The sequence below is a fragment of the Pleurodeles waltl genome, chromosome 4_1 (genome assembly GCF_031143425.1).
Source record: "Pleurodeles waltl isolate 20211129_DDA chromosome 4_1, aPleWal1.hap1.20221129, whole genome shotgun sequence".
Classification (NCBI taxonomy): domain Eukaryota; kingdom Metazoa; phylum Chordata; class Amphibia; order Caudata; family Salamandridae; genus Pleurodeles; species Pleurodeles waltl.
Window position 1 is genome coordinate 363,504,466 of NC_090442.1, and position 23,983 is coordinate 363,528,448.

General features: G+C 43.6%; 1 protein-coding gene across 3 annotated transcripts in view; it reads left to right on the top strand.

The window, feature by feature from the left end:
* Positions 1-23,983, top strand: part of PDE3A (phosphodiesterase 3A) — a 955,418-nt gene that overhangs the window by 502,122 nt on the left and 429,313 nt on the right. Inside the window, exon 1 of one of the 3 annotated variants that reach the window (XM_069228520.1) lies at positions 23,819-23,955. The exons of the other annotated variants lie outside the window; for them this stretch is intronic. Coding sequence (XP_069084621.1) covers positions 23,893-23,955 — 63 coding nt within the window. The 5' untranslated portion in view covers positions 23,819-23,892. Of the gene's footprint in view, positions 1-23,818; positions 23,956-23,983 lie in introns of those variants that run through there. 3 annotated transcript variants of the gene reach the window in all.

Below are 23,983 nucleotides of genomic sequence, written 5' to 3' on the forward strand. Positions count from 1 at the left end.
ATTCTTCACTGTCTGTCTGTCAAAAACACTAACTATACTCTTCAGCGCTGTGTCTTTTCCTTACAAAAACAAGGCACAACACATGTTGCTCTTAGCCGCATACACCAAACATGCCTCTCCACTTTCCTTTCCTGACCCCTTGCCTACCCAACCACACTTACTAAGCAGCACCTTCATAATGTGCAGCAGGTGCAGTAGCATAGTGACCCACCAAGCCATTCAATCCAGAGTACAGCTTTATTTCACCATTCAAGCAGGAGCACTTTTCCTCTCTTAACCTACAGCTCATTACACACTGCCTCCTCTACTTTGCACTTTTTAAAATATTTAGTGCCTGCTTGCATTGCGACCTACAAAATATAAACATGTGTCCTTCTGTAACAACTACCCCACATCACTGCTCTATTAGGGCCCCACAACATTCCTCTTCTTCCAAGCAGACACCCCACTCTTTTATTCTTCTCTAAGCCCCCTCCACACCCCACCACACCTCTCTGTCTCCCTTTTCCACTTGAAAGCTTCACAATCTCTATAAATGTCCTTTTAACCCTTTTACCGCCATCACGTCTAATTACATTGTCTCGACATTCCCATAGGCATGACATTAAGAGAAGCCACTGAAATCTCTAACCTATCTGGATTTAGGAACAGTCAGACATACACTAGAGGGTGACAAATATAATTCTGATGATATATTCTGTTTGAGAAACGTACATCAAAATGTTTTTCATTGTAGGTTACTACTCCGGTTTGCATCTAGCAAAAGTGACTGATTATTAGGATCTCAGCTACATGAGATTTTGCCATTGGGGCCGCTTTAACCTAATACACCTGAGAAAAAAGCCCTGAATGGTAGTAAAGCAACAACGGCTACCTACACTCATCCAAAGAGGTCTGTATTCAGGAGTCACCTGTAGGCCTTCATTCAGTAACTATATTTCGGATCCCAAAATAATATTCTTTTCCAGACTAAAATACAGTGTGAACATTGTGCCTTCTGTACCTACCTGCATGGGTACAAAGCCAACTAATTTCAAATCGTTTGACGAAAATATTTTTTAAAAAGGCTCAAACTACCCAGATCAGCATCTCAGTGTCAAAGTTCTAATATGTTTTCTAAATCAGCCCAGCTGGAATGACATAATCCCGACTGTTAAAAGGACAAAAGCCCAAAAGGGGTACACGAAGTAATCACCTAATTTGCAACACAAAGAAATGTGTTCTCCTGCTAATTCAGTATGAATCCCCCCCTTCAATTTCCCACCTTCCCCTTCTCTCACCCCCTCACTCCAGCCATCTTTTAATGATATAATTCCACTATCTTCTACTGTTAAAGGCTATGAACAAGCCACCCCAATATAACTGTCAGTGTTTGGACAACACCACTTCTGTTTCACTACTCTCAACTGAAGAGATTCTGTCAACCGTCAGTTGCACCTAAACTTTTGTTTCGCCACATTCAATAAATAATATAGAGCAAACCTCCTTATCAAATTCAGTAAATGCTTCAGTATTTCAACAAAAGGAGGCATTCTCCCATCTCTCAAAAGATGCATGAATGATCCCCGAACTAAAAGATTATATTCTATCCCACCCCATTTAACTCTAGTTGTCTAGTATCAGAGATACAGTAGTTACGGTGGACCCAAGACCAATGCAGATGTGAGCCTGACAGTCAGTGTGTGCTCAGGCACAGAGCAGACTTTGACAGGCAAGAAGTAACCAAGGATATGAGCAAGTAACTTTACAATACTGATATTTACCAGCTACTCAGATGACACTCAGGCCCTCATTATGAAATATGCAGTGGCAGTCTTACCGCTGCGGGAAAGAATGTTGCATTACAAGTTGGCTGATTGGCACATCCATTCCGCTACACATACACGCACACACCACTCACACATTCACCCAATTCTCTTTCGGACGGTCCACCTATCTATTTCGGTGAGGTAGTCGTCCGGGAGCGGATGGGTTCTGGCGTCTTCCACCGCCAGCACCGCACTGCCGTACAGACACCGCTATGTCGTATTCCGATGCGGGCGGAGTCCTGTTGTCGTGGCGGTGCTGGTGGTGGAACTGCCTCTCTTCCTCCATCGGCCAGGCCGACAGGGTTGGATTTCCGCCTGTAAACGGGTGGAAATCTATAGCAACTCCAAATATGGTGGTCTTCAGACCGCCAACACTGGTGGTCTGTTGGCGGCAGCGGTTTTGTTGGTCTTGCAAAAAGACCGCCAAAGTCGTAAGGAGGGCATCTGTTCCCTTGACAACAAATATCTGTTACAGATGCAAATAATGATAGCCAGAAATTGCTACAAACAAATGGTCACTTAATTTCTATTCAACAACTAATTTGATCTGCCCCTGCAAAAAGCATCCTCTCCTGATCCTGACATTTGTGTGGTGCCCCAAGACTGAGGTCCACTCTGTAAGATAACAGGGCTTTTTGCAGATGTCTCCCCCCCTTTTCGCCCCATTCGGACTACTTTTTTTCTGACTCTGATTGTGTCTTGGGCTCTGCTGACCAGGCCTAGGGCCAGTGGTCTGTTCAAAAGGTATATGGTAATTAGGCATAATTACAATTGGCTCTGACAATCTACCTCTGAAAGTAAAATCTTGACCGGCCCAACAACGTGTTGTATCTGTCCCGGGCTCCATCATGATCTGCATAAAACTTTGACTTGGTCCCGGTCCAGTGCGACCAGATAGGCGCGGTTGGCGCTTTTCACATTTTTGGTGCTAGAGAGCACATTTTTACATTTAATCCTTAAAAATTAATTTCTCCGGTTTCCTAGGACTATTACTAGCTTGTAGGTACCTACCTACACCTACTAAAAGAACACTCCCCAACACACTCACAGTCTCTTTTAATATATGTTTAATGGCAATCTGTTACATTTTACAAATAGCATTTGTAGAATACATATGCACTAATGATGTGGTCTTTCAGATGGATAATTCTTCCTGTAGATTCTTCACTTTAAGAATAACCTCCCAGTGCCATACTGGATATGGAAACCATTTTCCTCCAGCAGTAGCTCTATAGCGCTAGCAGGTGACACCATAGGACTCTAGTGCAACCCTACTTACCCAGGATATAATGATATTAGGCTATATATGAAACCATCTAATGCGCTGGTGTCAGTTTCTGGTTATTTTGTGCCATAATTACACACGCCTGGAGCTCTTCTTTGGAATTTTCCAAATACTTTCCTCAACAATTTTATTAATGACCAAATCAGATGTCATCTCCCATGGTCTCTGAGTTTAAGTCCAGTCAATTGTATCAAAAGAAAATACCTTTCTCCACGACATATACATGTTTTGCCTGTGCACCAACCAGAGCCCCTCAATCTGCATCTCCTGGACTTTCATGCACCCACAGGCCATCAGGGAGCATGAAGCCAAGTTGCTTTTGTCAGTGGCCCATAAGGACACTTCAGCATTCTCTATTTCCCCTCCTTTCAGTAAGGGTCCTGATAGGGTCCCGATAGGTACAGCTCCTCCATAGGTCCTCTGATTAAAACAAACCAGGAGGAATGACAAAAGAAAGAGAAATCCTGTTTTTCCTCAGGAAACCCTCCCACTCCAGGGGCCATTTGGAAATACAGCAGCATTGTTCCCTGACATGGTCTCTTCCTCATCATCTTTAAAGCTGAAGTGCCTGGTTCCATCTGCTGCCTCCTCAGCAGATGAGAAGTTTTGTCAGTGAATTTTTATTCGTTTTATATGTTTTAATGTAGGCATATGCATCAAAATAACGCAACAAAATGCCATTGAAAATACCCATCCATTGAAAATACTCATCCCACCTGTGTACAGATCCACCACTACTCTACATTCATGGCATGGCTAACTGAACAGTCCATAGTATTCCTACCACCTCCCCCATATTTTGTGGTATTTGTTTAGTCACCCATTGACTGTGTAGATGGTTTTGACAATGTTGAATATATTCAGCACTGCCATGCATTCCTTTAGGCAAGTCCTCGAATGTGGGACTGATCCTGTGGGTTATTCGATTCCTGTGGCTCTGGACTACACCATCCTTCATGGTCCTTCTGGCTTCAGCATTCATGCTGCTTCAGGGGAAATAAGGCCCCATCCCTTTTGCCTTAGATGCTGCTCAGAGGCTGTCTTGTGTGCCCTCTTTGGGTGCGGTCTATACCTCTTCAGCTTTCAAAGTTGGTATACATTATTTGAGTTGCAAGAGAAAAGCTTTGAACCTTTTTAGAGCACCAGTCCCCCGTAGAGCCTCTGTTTAAAGCCCTGCAATTCACTTGTATGGAGTAGCTTTTCGGCTCACATTCTGATGCCATAGACATGACTAATGGGCACTCAAAGGAAGATGGTTAGGAGGCGGACAGTACCCTTCCCTCTTATTAAATGGATGCTAGACATTACCTTGCTCTCCAATATACTAGTGTGTCCTTGCTACATCACCAGAAGGTATGATTAAGTTTGTTCTTTTATGTTGGTGGTAAGAACGGCGGCAGAGGCACTTGAATAGTCCTTATCAACTGAAGAGGAAAAATCCAGCATCCTTACTGAAGCCCGAAAGCCTTCAGCAGCCCCAGAGACTATTTTGCCATACAGCAAAGCATTATTGGAACCAATGTTGGCTTCATGGGCGAAACCATTTTTTGGCCCAGCATTTTTTTAGACAGATCACATGCATGTTAGACTCATTGGTTGTGATCCCTTGATCTTATCAACACACCCTTCTGGTGAGAGCATGGTGGTTCAAGCATCATTAACAAAGATACATGCCGACACCTTTTGAGTTGCTCCTCCTGACCTTGAGACTAAATGACTTGACTCCATTATTGTAAGGGTTTGCCTTTGGTTAGTCTAGATCTGCACACTGCCAATACCAAGTGCCACTATAGACAGTATATTCATGTATTCTGTTAAAGTCTTATATGCCTTCCTGACCACTTAAAGAAACCCTTCCCCGATTTGGTGAGTGATGGTTTGGATGTCTCCAAACAAATTCTTAAGTGTGGCCTTGATTAACTTGACATGATGGCTTGATCCTTGTTTATGGTAGTTACTTTAGGAGGGCATGCCTTGATGCGTCCCACTGGATTGTCAGCAGATATTTAGTCCGCCCTATAGGACATGTGCTTCGTTGGAAAGAGACTATCCAGTGAGAAGAATAACTCTATCTTTGGAGAGATTCTATAACATTAATGCCAAAGCACATGTGGAGGGTCTTGCTTCCCTGACCAACAATTATATATTGTCCAGGTATTTTGCGAGTGTCACCCCTCATGATGAAGGCTACCTTCTCAGAACAGTTTTAAAATTCTTTTTGTGGGATAGGTGGCTCTAAGGGGCCTCAACAACATCAACGGCAGCGGCACCAGTCTCTCATATGTGCTGCTGGATCTGATGCCTCAAAAACAGCTTCGAATCCTCCTCTCTTCAGCAGCTCCAGTTTTGGGGAGGGTCTCTCTACCTCATCTCTGAAAGGAGAGCGATCAAGAAATATTTCTGGGTGTTTCATCTTATCCTTAATTGCTATGCCCTTCCCCTTTCTGTTGTCCTCAGACCCTCCAACTTGTGCAAGGAAGCATACTACAATGTGTGCTTGATATTAGAGGCAGAAGGCGTCGCTCACTAGAAAAGCTGCTATAGAAATATTGCTCTCAGATTAAAGGGCAAAGGATTCTACTCTATCCACTTCTTGCTTTCCAAAAAGGACGGCGGTCTCAGATCCATTTTGGATTTAAGGTCACTGAACATTTCATTAGTCAGGATAATTATAGGGTGCTATTCCTGAGCCAGGGCCTTCTGGATCTCAATGTCCAAAATTGGATGGTGTCCCTAGATCTCCAAGATGTGTATTTCTGTATGTCAATCCTTTATGCTCACAGGCATTCTCTGCTTCACGGTGGTGTCCCAGCACAACCAGTTTGTGACTGCTCTGCAAGCTTTCGCCAAAGTCTAGTTGTGGTTTCTCTCAGAATGCCAGGAGTCCCAAGTATTTCCTTACTTGGAAAAGTGGCTGAGGAAGGCAGACATGAGAGTTAGAATGTCTGTAGAATTTCATGTCTATCACTAAGTTAGGAGTAGAAGTGAAATCATGGTAGTTTCCATGCTGGTCCCTTTCAAGGCTGTGGAGATAAACCAACATGGGTAGAGGGGCAGATATTGCTATAGTGTTCATTGTCTCTGATGCACTAGGGACACTCACTCCTTTGGTGTTTATGGAAGGCTAACCTAGGAGAGTTACCCAAACACTTGGATTACCAGCTCGACTCTCCTCTCTTCACCCAGGCCTCTTAGTGTCTTCGCCTAACAGACAGACTTAAATGGTGCAAGAAATTTGAGTGCTCAAGGAAAAATTCAGTTTTGACAATTTATGACCTTTTTTAGTCATTTGGTGCCACCGCTAGGTGATGCACTAAGCCTGCTGCTTTTTCTTGCCTTATTACAGTGCCAGTCTCACCTGCAGAGAAAAAAGAATTTGCGCATTTGAGAAGCGCCATGTGCTCCTAACAAATGTGCTAATGTGTTTTTATAAGTCTGTTACCAGACTGTTTTATAAGGCCTTTCCCAGAATAACCATATCTGTTGCTTTGGTATCCGAGTGAATGGTGTATTTTAATCATAGCTGCAGTTATCCTAACCTGAGAAAATATGCCTCAAACTAAAACCAGCCTTAACTAAAAAACAATCACATCATCAGTGATACCTTAAAATCATTTCCAAGGTTGACTCAAGTACGAGTCAAGAAATTATTGGAAACAAACATGATACACAGCAAGTGTTTTCCCGCTTGAAATATATGAAGCTCTGAACTTTGTAATTATGTTATTGTTTCTTTTTTCATAACAATGAGCAGAAGTTGCTACTGCTTTCGGACAGTATTACAGAATTATTTTTTTTCATTTATTTCAAACATTTCATTGTTGCTATTGTTTATTAACGTCAGTACTAATGCGTTATCACTAATGGTTTGGATTGATACATTACAAATGCATTTATTTTGGAGTATGGTTGTTGTCTTTGAACCAAGTTCTGTGCCATTTGCCTGATAGGGCATTCATTGACAATGGTGCATGTGCGCACGCACACACACGCACACACACACACACACACACACACACACACACTATCTCTCTCTTTTTCTCTCTCTCTCTTTCTCTCTCTCCTACAGAAGGCACTTCAGGCAGTCGTTTATGGAGAGAGTCTGGAGGTAAAGCAATGGGGGTGGGTGGTAATAGCCTCGATTGAAGCAGTGACAGAGCTTCCACATCGCCCCAAACAGAAGGGCCCACAAACGTAAATAGGTTTCAGCAAGGGTATGATGCTCACTTTTTCGCTTTGTGTCAGTAGTAAGGTACTTTAGAAGAAGTGTGCCCAGGGCTCCGTGCGCACACTAAACAATAACCGTCAAAGAAAGAAGGAAGTTCAGTCTCCACACTAAATTCAAGTAAAGGCATAAATATGTAGCTAGAAAGTGGATATGGGGAACATTGATTAAAGTAATTACGTGGAGAGACAAACACCCATAAGACATTTGGCTATCATCAAGCTAAATATTAAAGTAATATGGAGAAAAGCAACTACAGAATGAGCAGAGACTGCCACAACTATATCTGTCCCTGGTTCTTTCAAGAATTTTTGAGGGTCCTAGGTAAGGGGCTTGGTGCCCCTGATATATGACGATTAGAGAGGTGCCTTAGCCTCCATGCGAGAATCAGCTATTGCACCTCAGTCCGTAGCTTTGTTACATTTACACTTCCCAAGGGAGGTGAGTAGGTAGCTTATGTCTCTTTATGGGTCACTACCAGACACAACCAGGTGATGATGGGACCTTTCTAACCCCTATACCATCAGGACCTACGTCACTCAACAGCGTGCAGCTCTTTCTTCCATTCTCTCTAAGATGTGCATGATTAATGCATTGATGAACACGAGTATCAGGAAGTCTTGCAAACATATACAACCCATACAGTCCGTCAGATGGTTCACCGCTATCATACCCATCAATACAAGTAAATAGCCGCATCACATTGTCCATTTGTACTCGAATGTTCACCTTGTATGTTATATAATTGGTATATTTTCCCAAATATGGTGCAGGATTTCATTGTAGTCAAGCACACCTAGGTCATTGGGAATTAGACCAATCCATAATGTATATTCCACTGTCCCCAACAAAATTGTGTGCTTTTTAGAGCACACAGCGTAGGGGTAGGATGAAAGCTAAAAAAAATATGCACTCGCTCGACACGTATATGCATTAAACTATTTCTCTAATTTGATTAAAACTGTCTTTATGTTGATTAAATAATTAAAAATTGAATTGCTTGTGGGATTTGGAAATATACTCCAGGTACGCTTGTTGTTTTCTGTTCATTATCCTGTCTTTTCAAGAGGTTGCAGTTCGTTTTAGAGTAAGGTATGTTACACTCTGCAATATTTTATTATGTATGGAAATTATTTTGAGCTTGTTCAGTGAGCCAGATTTAACAGTGTGCCCATGCAAGCATGTCACATCTTTTAATTCCCCTTTATGCTGCTTACCGTTGGAAAAAGATTGTTTTTTTACTTCTAAAAAATCTATAAACAGCCTCTACTGTATTGCTGTGTCAATATTATACCTAGTTTATTTTTGTAACACGACCCAAAAGGGCAGTGTGTAGCACTGACTCTTGGACTCTGAGGGATTAGCAGGATTTTCTGCATGTGCTTTCAGATCCCTTCCCCGCCCATTAGGCAGTAATGTCCAAGCTGTCGCTGCATGAATTGGTGGTAGAAATTGAGAATCAATAGGTCCCTAACCACTAGGATTACGGATGCAACCTGCCTTCAGAGAAAACACTGGTCCTTTATAGTAGCACCGATGGAAATTAGAGTGTGGGCAGGAGCCCGAGACAGGATCTGTGGGTTACACAGCAGGCTGACATGCACTGCACACCTTGATGTACTAGTTCGAAAACTGCATTTGGAGGATGCATACACGAATTAAGGCATCATTATTCTCTGTTCTCTCTGTGAAAAATATATACATTCTAAGGTGGAGTCTGTGCCCTGATGCATTGTGGGTTTCAGAGGATGTGATCATAAGTTATTCAGTGCACACCAAGAAACTGAAACAAAGGAAAACAAGTTGCAATATCCTAAACCTAACACTACAGCATGCACAGCATATAGGTAGTACAGTTAAGTAATGTTTTCCAAGTCAAGTATGTAAACTGCTCCTCGCACTTCACACAAAATACCTGTTGGATTATCTGTACCGTGCATGTCCACTATGCCACACAAGTGTGCATGAGTGTATGGCAGAAATAAAACAACTTTACGGACAAACAGATCGGGGTTAGAGGACATGTTGAGAGGTGGCTGCGGGGATTTCAAGCATCCATTAGAAAATCTATGAATCGACTCCGACAAATGCGAAAGGAGGCAGCAGTGGCTGTGAAGCTTATGAATGGAAAGACGTGTGGGGAAGACAAGCAGTGGAAAGTCAAGCAGTCATAGAATGATGGGGTAGGAATACAGACCTAAACCTGTTTACATGTGACTTATTCCATTATTCTCGTGAAGGCAGGTCCTTAAATATTGCTGACAGTTTTAACTGCATATTTGTTCGGTCTGAATGCCATCATTTTAAACACTGAGTGGGGCCACATTAAGTGCATCACTGTCTGCAGTGTTATGAGGGAGTGATCGCTGTCTCTGTAGAATAAACACGGCCTGGGCCTGTGGACTGGGTTCACAGCTTCCTACAGCTCCTTGGCCATGAGTTCGTGTCCTTCTAGAATGGATTTGGCATTTGAACTAACTCAATCAAAAATTCAATCTGAACAAATTAATAATAATATTAGCAAACATGTCTAGTATCTAAAGAGTATGAACTATTGAAACTGGAATATGGAAACTCGTGTCTCCCATCCCCTGACTCTCTGACTTCAATTTTAAATATATAGAGAAGTCTTGGAGGAAAGTGAGGCTCAAGCAATTCATCATTTAATATTTTGTGACCAATAAAAGTTTGGTCTACTTGTAGAGCTCTCTTATTCTGCCCATAAGATTTGTAAGGACAGTAAGATCCATGTTATTGATGACTAGCCTAAAGACAGATTAGAGAATAAGAACGTCCCACTAATTATAAGCCACGATGAAAAATAAAAGATACAATATGGACTGTCTGATCAGGCAATTATGAAGAATATACATTACTAATATTTCAATTTTTCTAGAAGTGAATGCCATTCAATTATTTCTTAACAACACTTACGTTATTGGCATAGATATATTTCAGGCTTTCATATATCTGTGTCCGTTTGATTTCCTATTCATGCGGTCAAGTGTTGATAACGTTTGTTGTTTTAAGTCCCAGAAGTGTTCTTAACTCAGGTTTGATGCAACATTGCTTATTAACACCTTTCGAGTCTGTCTGCCATTATAGATCATTGCAGAAGGTTGTCTGCTCCAACCAGCAACATGTCATAGAGTTTCATTTCATTCTGAATGACTGTCAGGGTTACACCCAATATTTATGCTCACATTACTATATTAGTAGAGTTGTGCAGAGTTTTTACTATGCAAATGTGGTACAGCAGAATTCTGATAGAGATTTATAGCTACAGATTCCCCACCTTTTGAATGTTAACCAGGTTTAAGAATGGATCCAGAAGATTTTTCAGCAGTACCTCGGTGTACTGAGAGGTGGCGCCATGGGGGATCGCATCCTCACCTTTGTGCTCTGGAAATTATGTGGGGAGTCTTTATAGGCACCACCCTTGCTCGTTAATGTCAGTTCCTTTTTTTTCCCTCCACCAGACACAGATCCAGAGCTCCTTGCCACTCTGAGACTTACCTCGATTTTTTCACATTTCTCTGTATGCAAAGGATGTCACCCCTAAAACAACAGGTTTCAATCACTGAGGGGATTGTTACAAACAAAGGATCCCCATCAGGTGTGTCTGTGTTGCTTGGGGATTGAGCCACGACTCCAAGGCCTGTGGAGACTGTGCGTTGATGAACCCAAAGGCCATCAGGGAATGTGAGAGGAAACTCTACATCGCTAAGCACAAGAAGAAAACTCTTCATCAGGACCATTCAAAAATCGCGATCGGTTCCCAGGTTCATTCTTGAACCCGCTCCTGGAGTCGAAAGAGCTGCTCTAGAGGTTATTCTTCATTGTGCCCCAAGTCTTCAGGTGAGCATAAAAAATATAAGAAGTCCAAGCAGGGCTACACTCCCTCGTTTCACTTGCATTCACCCGATAAGGCACGGGGTGGCACAATGCTTTTCGATCTAGCCTCAGAAATCAGTTGACTTTGAAGCCAATTTCATAGCTGGTTGGTTCACAACCTGAGGGACCTTCAGCCATGCTGCCCCAGATCGAAGAGCTCAGCGCAGCACTGCTCCAGGTATTTGGATCCCTGTAAACTCCCTCTGGCGCAACTTTAGGCCCCAAGGAGCCCAGAGGTCTTCCACCTGGGATACAGCATGTTCGCCCTCGGTAGCAGCTGCACTCTCCAAACCTATATTACCTCTGGCCCCTCTTTGAACCCACTTCAGCTGCCACGGCCCACGCTGGCCCCAGGCACATTGATGCTAATGCTGACTTGACCACCTGAGGAGACAGATCCGATTGTTCTTTCCAATGCTGACGCAGGTCCAACCTTGTTCGACGTTGCACCTGAACACAGCTGATACACCCCCACCCCATCTTCTGGCCTTTGAGCATTTGCAAGGCTGTCAACCTTCTCTGCATTCCCTTTTTGGAACTGAAGCAGATAGTGATTATGACCAGAGTGGTGAGCCCTGTCATGAAGACCATTGGTATGAAGGCTTGCAAGAGGCTAGTGGCCTCAATACCTCTCCAGAAACAGCACTGACAGCCCACACTCCCCAGCCAGTCACAGAAGAATCCATGTCCTACCCATGATGATGCATAGGGTGGCTAAAGTTCTCGACCTACAACTTCCTACCCTAGAGGTCAAGACCAACATTTTAATCAAAGTTCTCCAACCCCGGGGAGACATTCTCATATCCTCTCCTGCGATTTAATGAAGTGCTGACTGGCACCTTATTAGGTGCTTAGGCCAAACCATGTTCCAGTCCGCCAGTCAGTTATCAGGTTGCCAGGCGCCATTGCTCTGCTTCTGGTGACCTGACTTTCCTTTCCCAGCACACATCACCAACAGCCTTGTGATGCAGGCCTCCATAAGTCGTTCAAACCTGAATACATTTCTGTCCACTCCCCCTGACAGGGAATTTAAGAGAGTGGAGATGTTCTGAAAAACGTGACTTCTCTTTCACCAACCTGGCCCTCTATTCTGTTAACCCCGGCTGGTTGTTCTGTCCTAATTCCCATGCTCTTTGGGTCTTGGTACCACAAGTCCTCCCTGCTGTCCCTGACGATTTTGTCCTATTCTGTTTTAGGTGATTCAAGATGGTCCTGATACAGAGGAGTTCACAGTTCATTGTGGTTCAGATAACATTGGTTCCATCAGATGGTCTATTGGCACCAGTACTGCCATTTGCCATCATGTGTGGCTGCACTTCCCTGATCTAGCAACGTCTAGTCCTGCCTGATGGACGTGCCACTTAATGGGACTCACCTATTCAGGGGCAAGGTTTAATCTGCTCTTGAGTCATTAAAGCAGACTTGGGCTATGGCTCGCTGCCAGTGCCTCCCAGCTCCACCGCACCAACACCTTTTCTTTCACAGCTTTGGGCGAGGTGCCCCATACAACCTGCCTTTCCAGCCACCACAGAGGATCCAGAAGTTTTTCAGTTGCAGCCAAGATGCCCACCACTCTCGCACTCAGGTTCAGTGGGTCTCACAGTCCACTGCTTCCCCTGCAGCCCCACCTGCCAAGCAGGACTGGACTGGAAACCCAAAGTAGCCCTGATAAATTGTCAGACCAGCTCCCATAGGGTCCATAGTGAGCAAGTCTGACCACTACAGTGAGGCTTTGGTGGGGGGTGTTCCCCTCCAAGAAAGTTTCTGAACAAAAATGTCAAAAACAGTGCTTTCTACTGCAAATTTTTCATTATATGTTCAATTGTATTCGTTTTTAAAGCATAGAACTTACAGGTCACCAGGATACTGCAATCTTAATTAGGGCTCTTCATGAGTCCCTCGCTGTCACCCTTTAACAGGGCCTCTCATCTCTCCATAGCCCCTCTCTCACATGTATTTAATTTGTTTTATAGCACCTCTTACCATCATAGGGTGTTGGAGCACTTTACATCACACACACATACAGAAACAATGAATCATACGTGTGCAAATCAGTGAATAGAAAATGTTACATAACACAAAGAGGACTGCAGAGTACAGAATTCACATGGCAATCATGCTGGTAGGCATTTTTAAGAGTGCTTGGTCTGGGAATGCATAAACATAGGATTCAGAACGTAACACAGTAGTTAGGGTTGACTATACTAATACATTATTTCTACCCAAACAAATCCTGCTTAGCAAGATTAGGATAATCAGAGACTGGTATAAAATATAGCTTTCTAACCTGTACCGTGCAGTTGGCATGCAGCTCTTTGATGGCAAGTCATAGCTCACTATGCTAGATTAGGATAGTAACTTAAACTGCACAGTACTAAAGGGATCTCTGTGACAAACGCAGTAGCCCACTGATCCATGCACAAACAATACTGTTTTGCAATCTGCATAGTACACTTTCTTTGCAGCAGGCATATTACTCCTCTGTGCAACCTTAGATGAGTCAAAAGTGCCCCTAAACAAAACTCATATCTCTCTTCTGCAGGTACACTAGTCACCAGACTTATCTTGGCACTTTTATTGTTGCCTGAAAACTGTTGGATTTCAAGGAACTCTGCAGTGCCTTTAAAACTGCTGCACTGTTACAAAACGGGCCCCCAGTAACAAAAGCTGCCCCTCACCATTCCAGCCTACTGGGTAAACTTCTGATGCCTGTTACAGCTAGTCCAGCCTTGCTGCCCAGTGTGTTTAGCGTATCCTTCCAAAAGCACAGTCACCTGTAGGTGCCAGAATCCATGGATTCTTCCTGAGTCGGCAGGCCATCAACTCTGACAGGTGGGTTCTGCAGATCATCTGCAAAGGATGCACCCTTTCCTCCATTCCCACTCTTCCCCGCCTTACTTCTGCCGTCCCTCCCATCGCCTGACTGTAGACCATCCCTCCATTTTGTGGCAAGAAGTGCATATCCTTTTGTCCAAAAGGGCTATCGAAAGGGTGCCAGTGCCAGAAGTAGGACCTGGTTGTTATCCCTGCTACTTTTTGGTGCCCAAGAGGGAAGGAGGCCTTTGTCCAACTTTAGACCTGCACCCTCTCAGTGCCTCAATGTGAAATAAAAAATGCTCACCCTAGTCTAGGTCTTGTCTACCTCAACCGTGAAGACTTGACAGTGGCGTTGGACCTGCAGGATGCCTATTTCCATATACCTGTTATGACAACCCATCAGCGCTACCAGTGGTTTGTGGTAGAACAGCAGCATTTTCAGTTCTCTGTGCATCCCTCTGGTCCCACCAGTGCCCCTCAGGTCATCACAAAAGTGATGACTGTGGTGGCAGCACACCTTTGGAGGCCAAGGGTGCCAGTCTTCTCCTACCTTGAGGACTAGTTGTTAAAGGCGGGCTTGCCCCAGGTGGTCGTCAACCACCTCAAGAATATGGCAAACCTCCTGTCACCTTTGAGGTTCACTGTCAATGTGCAAAAGTCACACTTGACTCCTTCTCAGATGCTCCCCTTCACCGAAGCCATTCTGGACACTGTTTGGTTTTATGCCTTTTCCCCAGGGAACAGAGTCCAGAACATTCAGTCTATGACCCCAATCTTTCAGCTTCAGTCCAGGAATTGTCCAGGTTGACTCTGAGGCTACTGGGAATGATGGCCTCTTGCATTCCAGTTGGTGCATGTGGGTTGTGCAGTGGAATCTGAAAACCCAGTGAGCCTAACATCAAGAGGACCTCCCTGGCTACGCTCAGATTTTGGAGGAAACTCCATAAAATTTTCAATGGTGGTTCCAGGACCACGATTGGGTCAGCGGCAGACCCCCTATCCCTTCCCCACCCAGAGCTGACAATGGTGACCAATGCATTGATTCTGAGTTGGGGCAGCCATCTAAGAGAGGTGGAGATCCGAGGTCTTTGGTCTCCACATCAACCTTTTGGAGCTGAGGGCCATCCTCCTGGCGTTGGAAGCTTTCCTTCCGTCCAACAAAGGAATCCTGGTACAGGTGCTCACAGACAACACCACTGTCCTGTGATTATGCAGCAATCATGGCAGTGTGGGTTTATAGACTCTGTGCCAGGAGGCCTTGTGCCTCTGGAAATGGCTCGACTCCAAATTAATTTACCTGGTCATGAACCACCTGGCAGGATCTTTGAATGCCAGGGCAGGTGAGCTCATTCGTCAACATCCAGCAGGTCACAAATGGCAGTTATACCAGGAGGGGGCAGAAGGTCTCTTCTGCGAATGGGGAGAACCTGGGCTCAATTTGCTTGCCACCAATGCTAATATTCAATGTTCGCACTTCTGCGCATTGGAGTTTACAAGGCGTCTCTCTCTCATTGACTTGTTCTTGCCACAAGTGGAACTCAGGACTCCTGTGTGTCTTTCCACCAGTTCCACTCCTGCCATGAGTTCTCAGAAGATTAGGACTGTACAAGCCCAATTCATCCTATTTACTCTGGATTCTGCATTGTGCGTATGGAGATCTGAAAATATGTCTGCCAAATAGGCTGTTCCTTTGGGAGACCTAATGTTGAAGCACCAGAGCAGTGTTCTGCATCCAGGCCTTCACAATCTCCATCTTTATGCGTGGAGATTGGGCAGCGACAATTAAACACCTTCAGCCTTTCCTCTGGAGGGGTTGATACCACCTTGGCAGCCAGATGTCCCTCAACAAAAACTGTGTGGCACCTGCCAGATTGATGCCCTATAAGCCAAGTTATCTGATGTTCTGTTATTTGTTCTTTCTCTTGCCCAGCAAGGTTTGGCTTTGGGCACAGTTAAGGTTTATCACTAGGCCCTTTTGGCATTCTAATTGTTGCCAGATCCACCTTTGTTGTTTAACTCACTGGCTGTGATGCAATTTGTCAAAGGGCTACAAGACAAAACCCCTCCCCTTTTTATAATATCTCAGTAGGACCTTAATGTGGTCTTGAATTATCTGATGTGCATTCTGCTTGTGCAGCTTCACAGATGTCCTCTAAAGCTTCTTACTATCAAGGCTGTATTCCTCATTTTCATCTCCTAGGCACAGCTTGTTAGTGAGCTTCAGGCTGTTTGTGTTAATCCACCATACACCTCCTTCTTCCTAAATAAACTGTTCTGTGGACGCGGCCTGCTTGGTTCCCTAGAGAGCGCTGAGATTTTACATTGATCGTACCAAGAACGATCAGCTCTTTGTGGGGTTTGCTGGACCAAAAAAGGCAAGGCCAAGCAGAAAAGAACCATCTCCTGATGGATCATGCACTGCATAAAGATCTGCCACATGATGGCTACTAATCAGCCTCCAGCAGGACTGCATGCTAATTCCACCAGGAACAAAGATGCTACCACTGGTTGGGACATGGATCCAGTGTATTAGAAATCTGCCAGGCAGCTAGGTGGGTCTGTCTCCATACACTCATGAAGCATTATGTCTGGACAGTCAGGTTCACCGGGAGGGGCATTTTGCCCTCTTGGTCCTGCAGGACTTACTGGTTTGAGTCCACTCACAGAACCACCTCATATTAGGCACTGCTTTGGTATCTATTCAAAACTTGAGGAATCTTCAGCTAGACGTCTCTATCAGAAGAACGGGCTACTTACCTTCAGTAATGCTCTCTCTGGTAGAGACTCTGTCTAGCTCCATATTCCTCACAGACCCTTCTATCCTTCAACATGTTAATAGGATCCCAAGTCTAGGAATTTGCACACTGCTTTCAATCAGTATCATTCTTGGGGCTCTGCATCTGGGGAGCATACAACCTTAAATGAAACTGAAGTCGGCACGCATTGGGTTGCGCCTATATAAGCTCACATGTCATATCCAGAACTGAACAGTGTTGATGTGAAGTTACATGGTGCCGCATATCGGTGTGCCGATCTAGTGCTGAAAAATCTTCCAGATCCAGTCTGATGCCTGGGGGATATTTAAAAGGTGAGGAATCTGCGGCTAGATAGAGTCTCTATCAGAAAAAGCATTACTGAAGTAAGTAACTTTTTTATTCTGATTATTCACCTTTCCATACCTTGCAGAGTTTCTACTATTTAAATGCCTTTCTACCCAGCACCAGTAATTTAAAAGCATGTTGTATGCAAGTGCATTTAGTGCTTAGCTTTTTCTTGTAACTTGTCTGAACTCAAGTCTAGCAGGGAACTTTTGAGCATTTTATATGTGAGTGTATACCTTGGTCAGTTTCTCGCAACAAGAAAACTTCCATAAAAAATTCTTGCGAAAGTAGTGATTTGCAGAAGCACCTCTTGTGCCAAACTTGTGGCATATCACATAGTTTTCATATAATTGTTTTCTGTAGTTTTAGTGAGAATTATGTATCCTTCTCGAATACAAATCTTTGCAACTTTACCCAAGCTGTATGGTTTAACATTCAGGCCCTCATTATGATGCGGTCTTACCTCCGCGGACCCGGCGGTAAAGACCGCCACATCACAAGTTGTGGGGTTTGGCAGAAGCCAAACCTCCACAACGCAGCCTGGCCCGCCAGGCGGGCGCACCGACGCGGCTGGCAGTGAGCACCTCCAGCCCGGCGGCAGGCCTCAGCCTCCCGGCTGGATACAAGGCTGCAGGCCGCCAGACTTTCCGTGGCGGTCACCCCACCAGGAAAACCCTGGCGGTAACGCACCCGGTGACAGAATCCCCATTCCTGTTGCCGGCACACATACACACGTCCCCACACTTCCATGCACCCCCACCCGTCCACACACTTACAAACCCCGACCCCTCCACACACTTACAAACACCCTCCACCATACACATCCATTCAAACACCCACACCCGCACTCACAGACATACACACACCCCCACTCACACATACGCACCCCCCTCAGCAAACATTCACACTGTCCTCCCCCCGCACTTATACACTCACCCGCTCTCCTCGTTCACTCACACAAACACATGCACACATACCCACAGACACCCTCCCCACTTCCCCCGTCCACAATCATTCACATCTCACCCCCTCCACACACACACATACATTCACACACTCCCCCTCCGTATAAGCACACTTGCATACATGCACCTCGACTCACTCGCAGCCTTGCACACATGTACCCACTTTCGCACACATACATGACACACATGCACCTAACGCTCCCTCCTCCCCCTCTTTGAATGACCACTTACCTTCTCCGTTGAGGAGGTCGTCCGGGAGGGGATGGGTCCTGGCGGTTTTGCACCACCACGCCAACAAGACTCCGCCAAGCTGTATTACAGCTCGTAATATGGCGGGCGGAGTGTTGCTGCCTTGGCAGTGCTGGCGATGCAACCACCTCTTCGGAGTCGGACTTAAGCCCATAAATGGGCGGAAGTCCTCCAATGACTCCTAATACGGCGATCAACAGACAGCCAGCACTGGCAGTCTGTTGGCTGCAGCGGCTTCTGCTGTCTCCCAAAAAGACCGCCAAAGCTGTAATAAGGGCCTCAGTCTTTTGCAAACCATAGCTGCTCTTAATTCTTATACTTCTTCATATTTTGACTGCCTTTGGTCTCAGCAGCAGGTATCTATGACCCATTACTGCATTTGTCCAAGGTGTATATTCTGTTATTGAGCAACTGGAGCAGGTCTAATATGCTGGGTAAAAGTGATGTAACGTTATGTAACTAATATAATATACCAGTAAAGGGGGCTTTACTTTTAACTCCACTTTAACTAAATACATCAGCTGAATACATTCATATTGATGGTTTAGGAAATATTGTCATTAAGGGTTTTTTGACACAATCCAACTGAAATGTGCTTGGCTGTTGAGTGTACGGTAGTCATTGGTGGTGCAGCGGAAATGGTAAAACGTGACCTAGCTCCTGAAGGTAAATGAAACAGGATTTGATGATGGTGCTCTCCTGGCAGAAAAGAGTTAGGGCCTGATTTAGAACTTGGTGGACGGGTTACTTCATCACAACGGTGACGAATATCCTTTCTGCTGAAATCTAAATCCCATTTCAGCGGACAGGATATCCGTCACCATTGCGATGGAGTAACCCATCTGCCACGTTGTAAATCAGGCCCTTATTTTAGAGCTACAGCTGGCCCTGGGATTTCCTATTAGTAGTGGGAGCAGTAGGGTGCGACACTTCTAACAAATAAATAAATCAAGGTAAAAGGAGAGAAAGTTGCCATTTTGTAAGAAGGCATGTGGAGGATATGATAAATTCTTCATTTTGTTTTAATCATAGTGACCTGTCAGCTATCATGTCTAGATGGTGCAAATGACCCTTTTTTGTAGCAGAATATGTGAATGGAAATGGATCTTGTCTGTGTTTCCTAAAATAAGTTACTGCTTTCTCTTTCACTTGCTTAGATTCAAGAACCCACCAACACCTTAAATTTAAAAAGTGTAGCACTCCCATTTATATCTTACTTTATCTATAAACTAACTCTTGTTTGGAATCAATTTTCACTTAAATATAAGATTCCTCTTTGAACAAGGGACATTGAAGTAATGCAAGATAATATTCAGCACATCTTTCCAAGGTCCACGTTTTTCTTTTGTGTTTGAGGCGCGAAAGAGGGAATCACTGTGAAAGGATTTAGGAAGAGAACCCTCCAAATTCAACAAATGATCTTCCCTGTTGGCTGACCAGCATTGCTCTTTACACTGTTCTATTCCACCTGCTGAGACTAACATCTTTAAAGAGGTACATTCTCACTGTCAGAGGTTCATACTCAGGCACTGCAGGTAAGGGTCACTTAACAACCTGGGTTAACTATACATATCAACACAATCTTGAAATAAAGAAAGGAATACATATGTTAAGTTTAGTATTGCTGATATTGTAAAAGACCAATCTGTAAAAACAAAATTGGAATTCCATGCTTGATACTGTCTTCAACGTATCTGAAATGAAATTTGTGTTAAAAAAAATACTAATTCCTCTCACTTACGTTTAGTAATTTGACACATCAAACATAATTCACTGAATATATGTTTCGGACCCAGAAAAAAATAGTTTTTATATTAAAATAACCAGTCATTATTCTCTTATAATTTTGGAAACTTAGAAACATTTTAAGAGTAGTCTTCAACTGTTTTAAACTTTGTTACCTATGATCTACTGAAGGGGACAAAAAAAAATCACTAAAATTATTTAAGCTTCCATCTTGATATTTTTGGATGTATAACAAATATTGTAATCAGGCTTCCAAGACCAGTCGATGACTTATATTTATCTTGGAAATCAGCATTTTAAAAATGAGCTTAGTTTACTATTCAGAAAATATATTATGAATTTGTCTTTACTTTAGTATATTCTACTATTGCATTCATACTCAAGCTCCAAGCATTAAATTGTTTTGTTTTCAAAAAAGTCCAAGGAACTCCAAAATGTATTTTTGTCATAATGAACCAGAATGCACTTTAGATGTAAAGCCCTGAACTTACAGCTGATCTTTACTATACCTGCATACATGTTTTACATAAACACAGTGTTAAGACCAAAATGCAACTTTGAGCCTCCTATCATGTAAATAGATTTTTTTTTTTTTTTAAATATTCTAAATTGCAAATATTTTCCCTCTAGAAAACATTTGGAGAAATAAACAGATGTGTACTGTGAGCCTCACTCCAATGCACGATCCAATTGCCTATAGTCTTTTATTTCAATAATGGTGATTAACTTGATATTCAAGCAACTTATGGATTTTAAAATGACAATTCAGAAGCTGACTTTCGTTGTAGTGATTGACCTCTAGATTTTTCTTTCTCCACTGCATGCTTCATTGTTGAACAAGACCAGCCCTTCCTTGGCCACTACCAATGACCAAGATTGCTTGAGAACAAGAACAGACAATCTTGTATAATTGAACTTGAGGGAAGACATTGGCTCCCAGAGTTTCACCATGTTGAAGGAGGGCAACCATATAATTGTTGAGAACCCAATTGAAACTCAAGTTCACACTGCAGTTGGTAATATTTGTATTTATTGTTCTGTAAAGATGTTCAAAAGCATGGGTGCTTTTTGCAGCTGTTTTCAGAAAGCTAACATTCAATGGGAGATGAAGGGTATTGACTTGTAGGACCAAAATTTGAGGAATTAGCTGTTGGAAGCAATACGGTATGGCAGTGAATGTTTGTCATCTGTGGAGTCTCAGGAAATATTCTTTCAGGCTGACATGAATGTTTCTGAGGGTGATGCATAGTATGTGTAGGTTTTCACAGCTGCCCTGTATGTATCGTATATGTGGCAAAGCTTCTCAGTTTAGGGAAGGTGGCTTTAGATGTCGGGTCCTCTGTTCTCTTTATATTTAAAGAACAGTTTGAAAGAGAAGAAGAGTCATCCACACTCTACTATAACACTTCCAATGACCTACTGAATAATTTCCTGCAACTGAGAACTATTTTTACAGAGAATGCCTTTCTACCTTCCGTGAATGTCTTCAGGTAACTGGTTTGCAAAAACAAGCGCAAACTTTAATAATCTGCATGGATGAGTTAAATTCCACATTTTAATGCCTGTTTTCAAGCCAATGATAAATACATTTTTTCAGGGTGGCAGAGACTCCTCTCTGAAAACTTTGGAAAGTATTGTTAAGTCTCTGTTACCAACTGTCAGGAAGAGAAAGGTTATCCTACTCTCCCAAACTTTGTAAGTCATCTAAAATAGCTCTGGTATGTTCACAGCGAAGGGGTTTGGGTGCTATATATCAAATGGCCTCTGCAATTAGGAACCTCTGTATACTGGAAGAGTCACTGGAAATTAAAATCCAGTCAAGGTTTCAGGAAGTTCACTGCAAATATGTATAAAACAAAGGTTAGTATAATGAATTTAAGTGGAGATTATACCCTTGTTGCTTTGAATCAGTTTTGAGATTGTAGGCCTTCCAGTTCCGAAAATAACCAATTTCACAATAGGCTTGCCACAGTAGTGCATGCTACATAGCAAAGCACGATGATGAAGCATGTCACCAAATGGTGAGTGAGGGCTCTTGTTCCCAATCTTGAACACTCACAGGAACCTATTGATTTCTCCCAGATTGGATAGAGACTAATTACCTTCATTGTGGAACTGTGCATCCATTTTTTGTGAATTATATGGGGATATTTTGCACAGGACCACCTAAAAAAATCTCCCACCATATTAGCCCTCCTTTTACTGTTTTGGCATGACACCTTGTTTCCTGTGTTGTGTTTTCATTTGCCAACTTAAAGTCTTCTCTGACTTGTAGATTTGATTTAGTCCAATGTGACTCTTTGGACAGTCATGTGTGAAATGATGATTTCTAAGAGGTCAGTCCAGGAAGAGTAGTGAGGTGTCCTCCTGGCATGTACTCATATGTTAGCCCTAATTTGGGATGCATTAATATGTTCATCCACACAATTTATGGTATTGTTAGATCTAGGGACTACTTCCTCACTGCACCACCTTAGTATCGTTTTAATAAGGGCTGGGAATCGTCATGTTACATTTCCTTTCCTTGTCATCAATTCCTTCATAAAGTCGGACAGGCCAAAATCTTTGATGGCTTGTACAGAATTAGCTTCTAATCTGCACCCTTTGGTCGATACTAGCATACAGAACTTTTTGCCCGGAGCACACCGAGTTCCCAAACATTGTGAAAGACAAAAGTCCTAACGGCTGTGCCATATTTCCTCCTAATCTTTCCTTTTCACGAGTGGTTGTCACATCCTTTCCATTGGTGACTGTAAAGTAGATTTCTACATTTAACTTCAGCACACTGCAAATTTATCACTGGGGCACACTTGAAACCTCTGTAAAAGCAAAGCCTTTTCTATCAGCTTCTGGTGTTGCAGCATATCTCAGGTTCCTTAGCAACCATTTCATCAATACATGTCATTTTTATGTGGCTGTGCTGACCTCACTTGTTTGCATTTCCGTGTACATTTTAACTCTTTCGGTGTGCGATTCCTCTGGCCTTGGTCTCTGAGATTACTGGTTCTCAAGCAAAACTACACGTACGTTTATTATAAACGAAATCAAACCTTGCAGTCAACTTAGACGTTTTAGTCTGAACTTCCCATAGGTCATACATTCACATAAAGTCCTTGCTGTGAACATAGACAGCAATCTTCTTTAAATATATTTGAAAACAAACCTAAGTCTGCGTTGCCCATCGGGGAGGTTACAACAAATGTAAATGCAGAAGTATGAATGAACGAACGAATAGGTGTCGTAGGGTCCAGATCATTAGTAAAACCGCTGGGCTGGCCTCGAACCATATGTTGGTCCATGAAGGTGGGTGCGGAGTGTTCTTAGCCAGCTGACCCATCAATATGCCCTTTCTCATGTCACAAGATGCTGTTCAAGTGCAGAAACAAAAGTCCATTGTTGTGTTAAATTCAGTTTAAAATAGGTCCTCCTGTATACGTGGCTAACGTACCTCAATGTATCCTCCGGTTCCTAAGCAACAGGTATTTTCAGATGAAGTGTTTCCTGCGCTGTGCACCTACTTGGTGCTCCGAGGTAATTCACGCTGGACTTGGGCCTTTCTCTCTTCCCATCCCTCCCTGCTCCTTTGTGCTGCCCGCGTTCGTGAAACTCTTACGCACAGAACACCACAGAAAGAAGGCAGACCTTGAGCGCGCCAGTGAGCGCCGCACTGTGCAGCTTGCAGGACCTGCGCGCGCCGGGCGGCTTTCCACCTCCACACAATGTGTGAAAGGGGGCAGAAGTAAGGCTGTTTGCCGCCTGTTCGAGGCGCCGCAGGGGGAGCCCTGGGAGCACCTTGGGAGCCATGAGCTGGTGGGCTTCGCGCCGGATGAAGCGCAGAAGGGAGACCTTTCCTCTGGGCCATCAGGTAAGGCAGGGCGCCCTTTCCCCCTCGT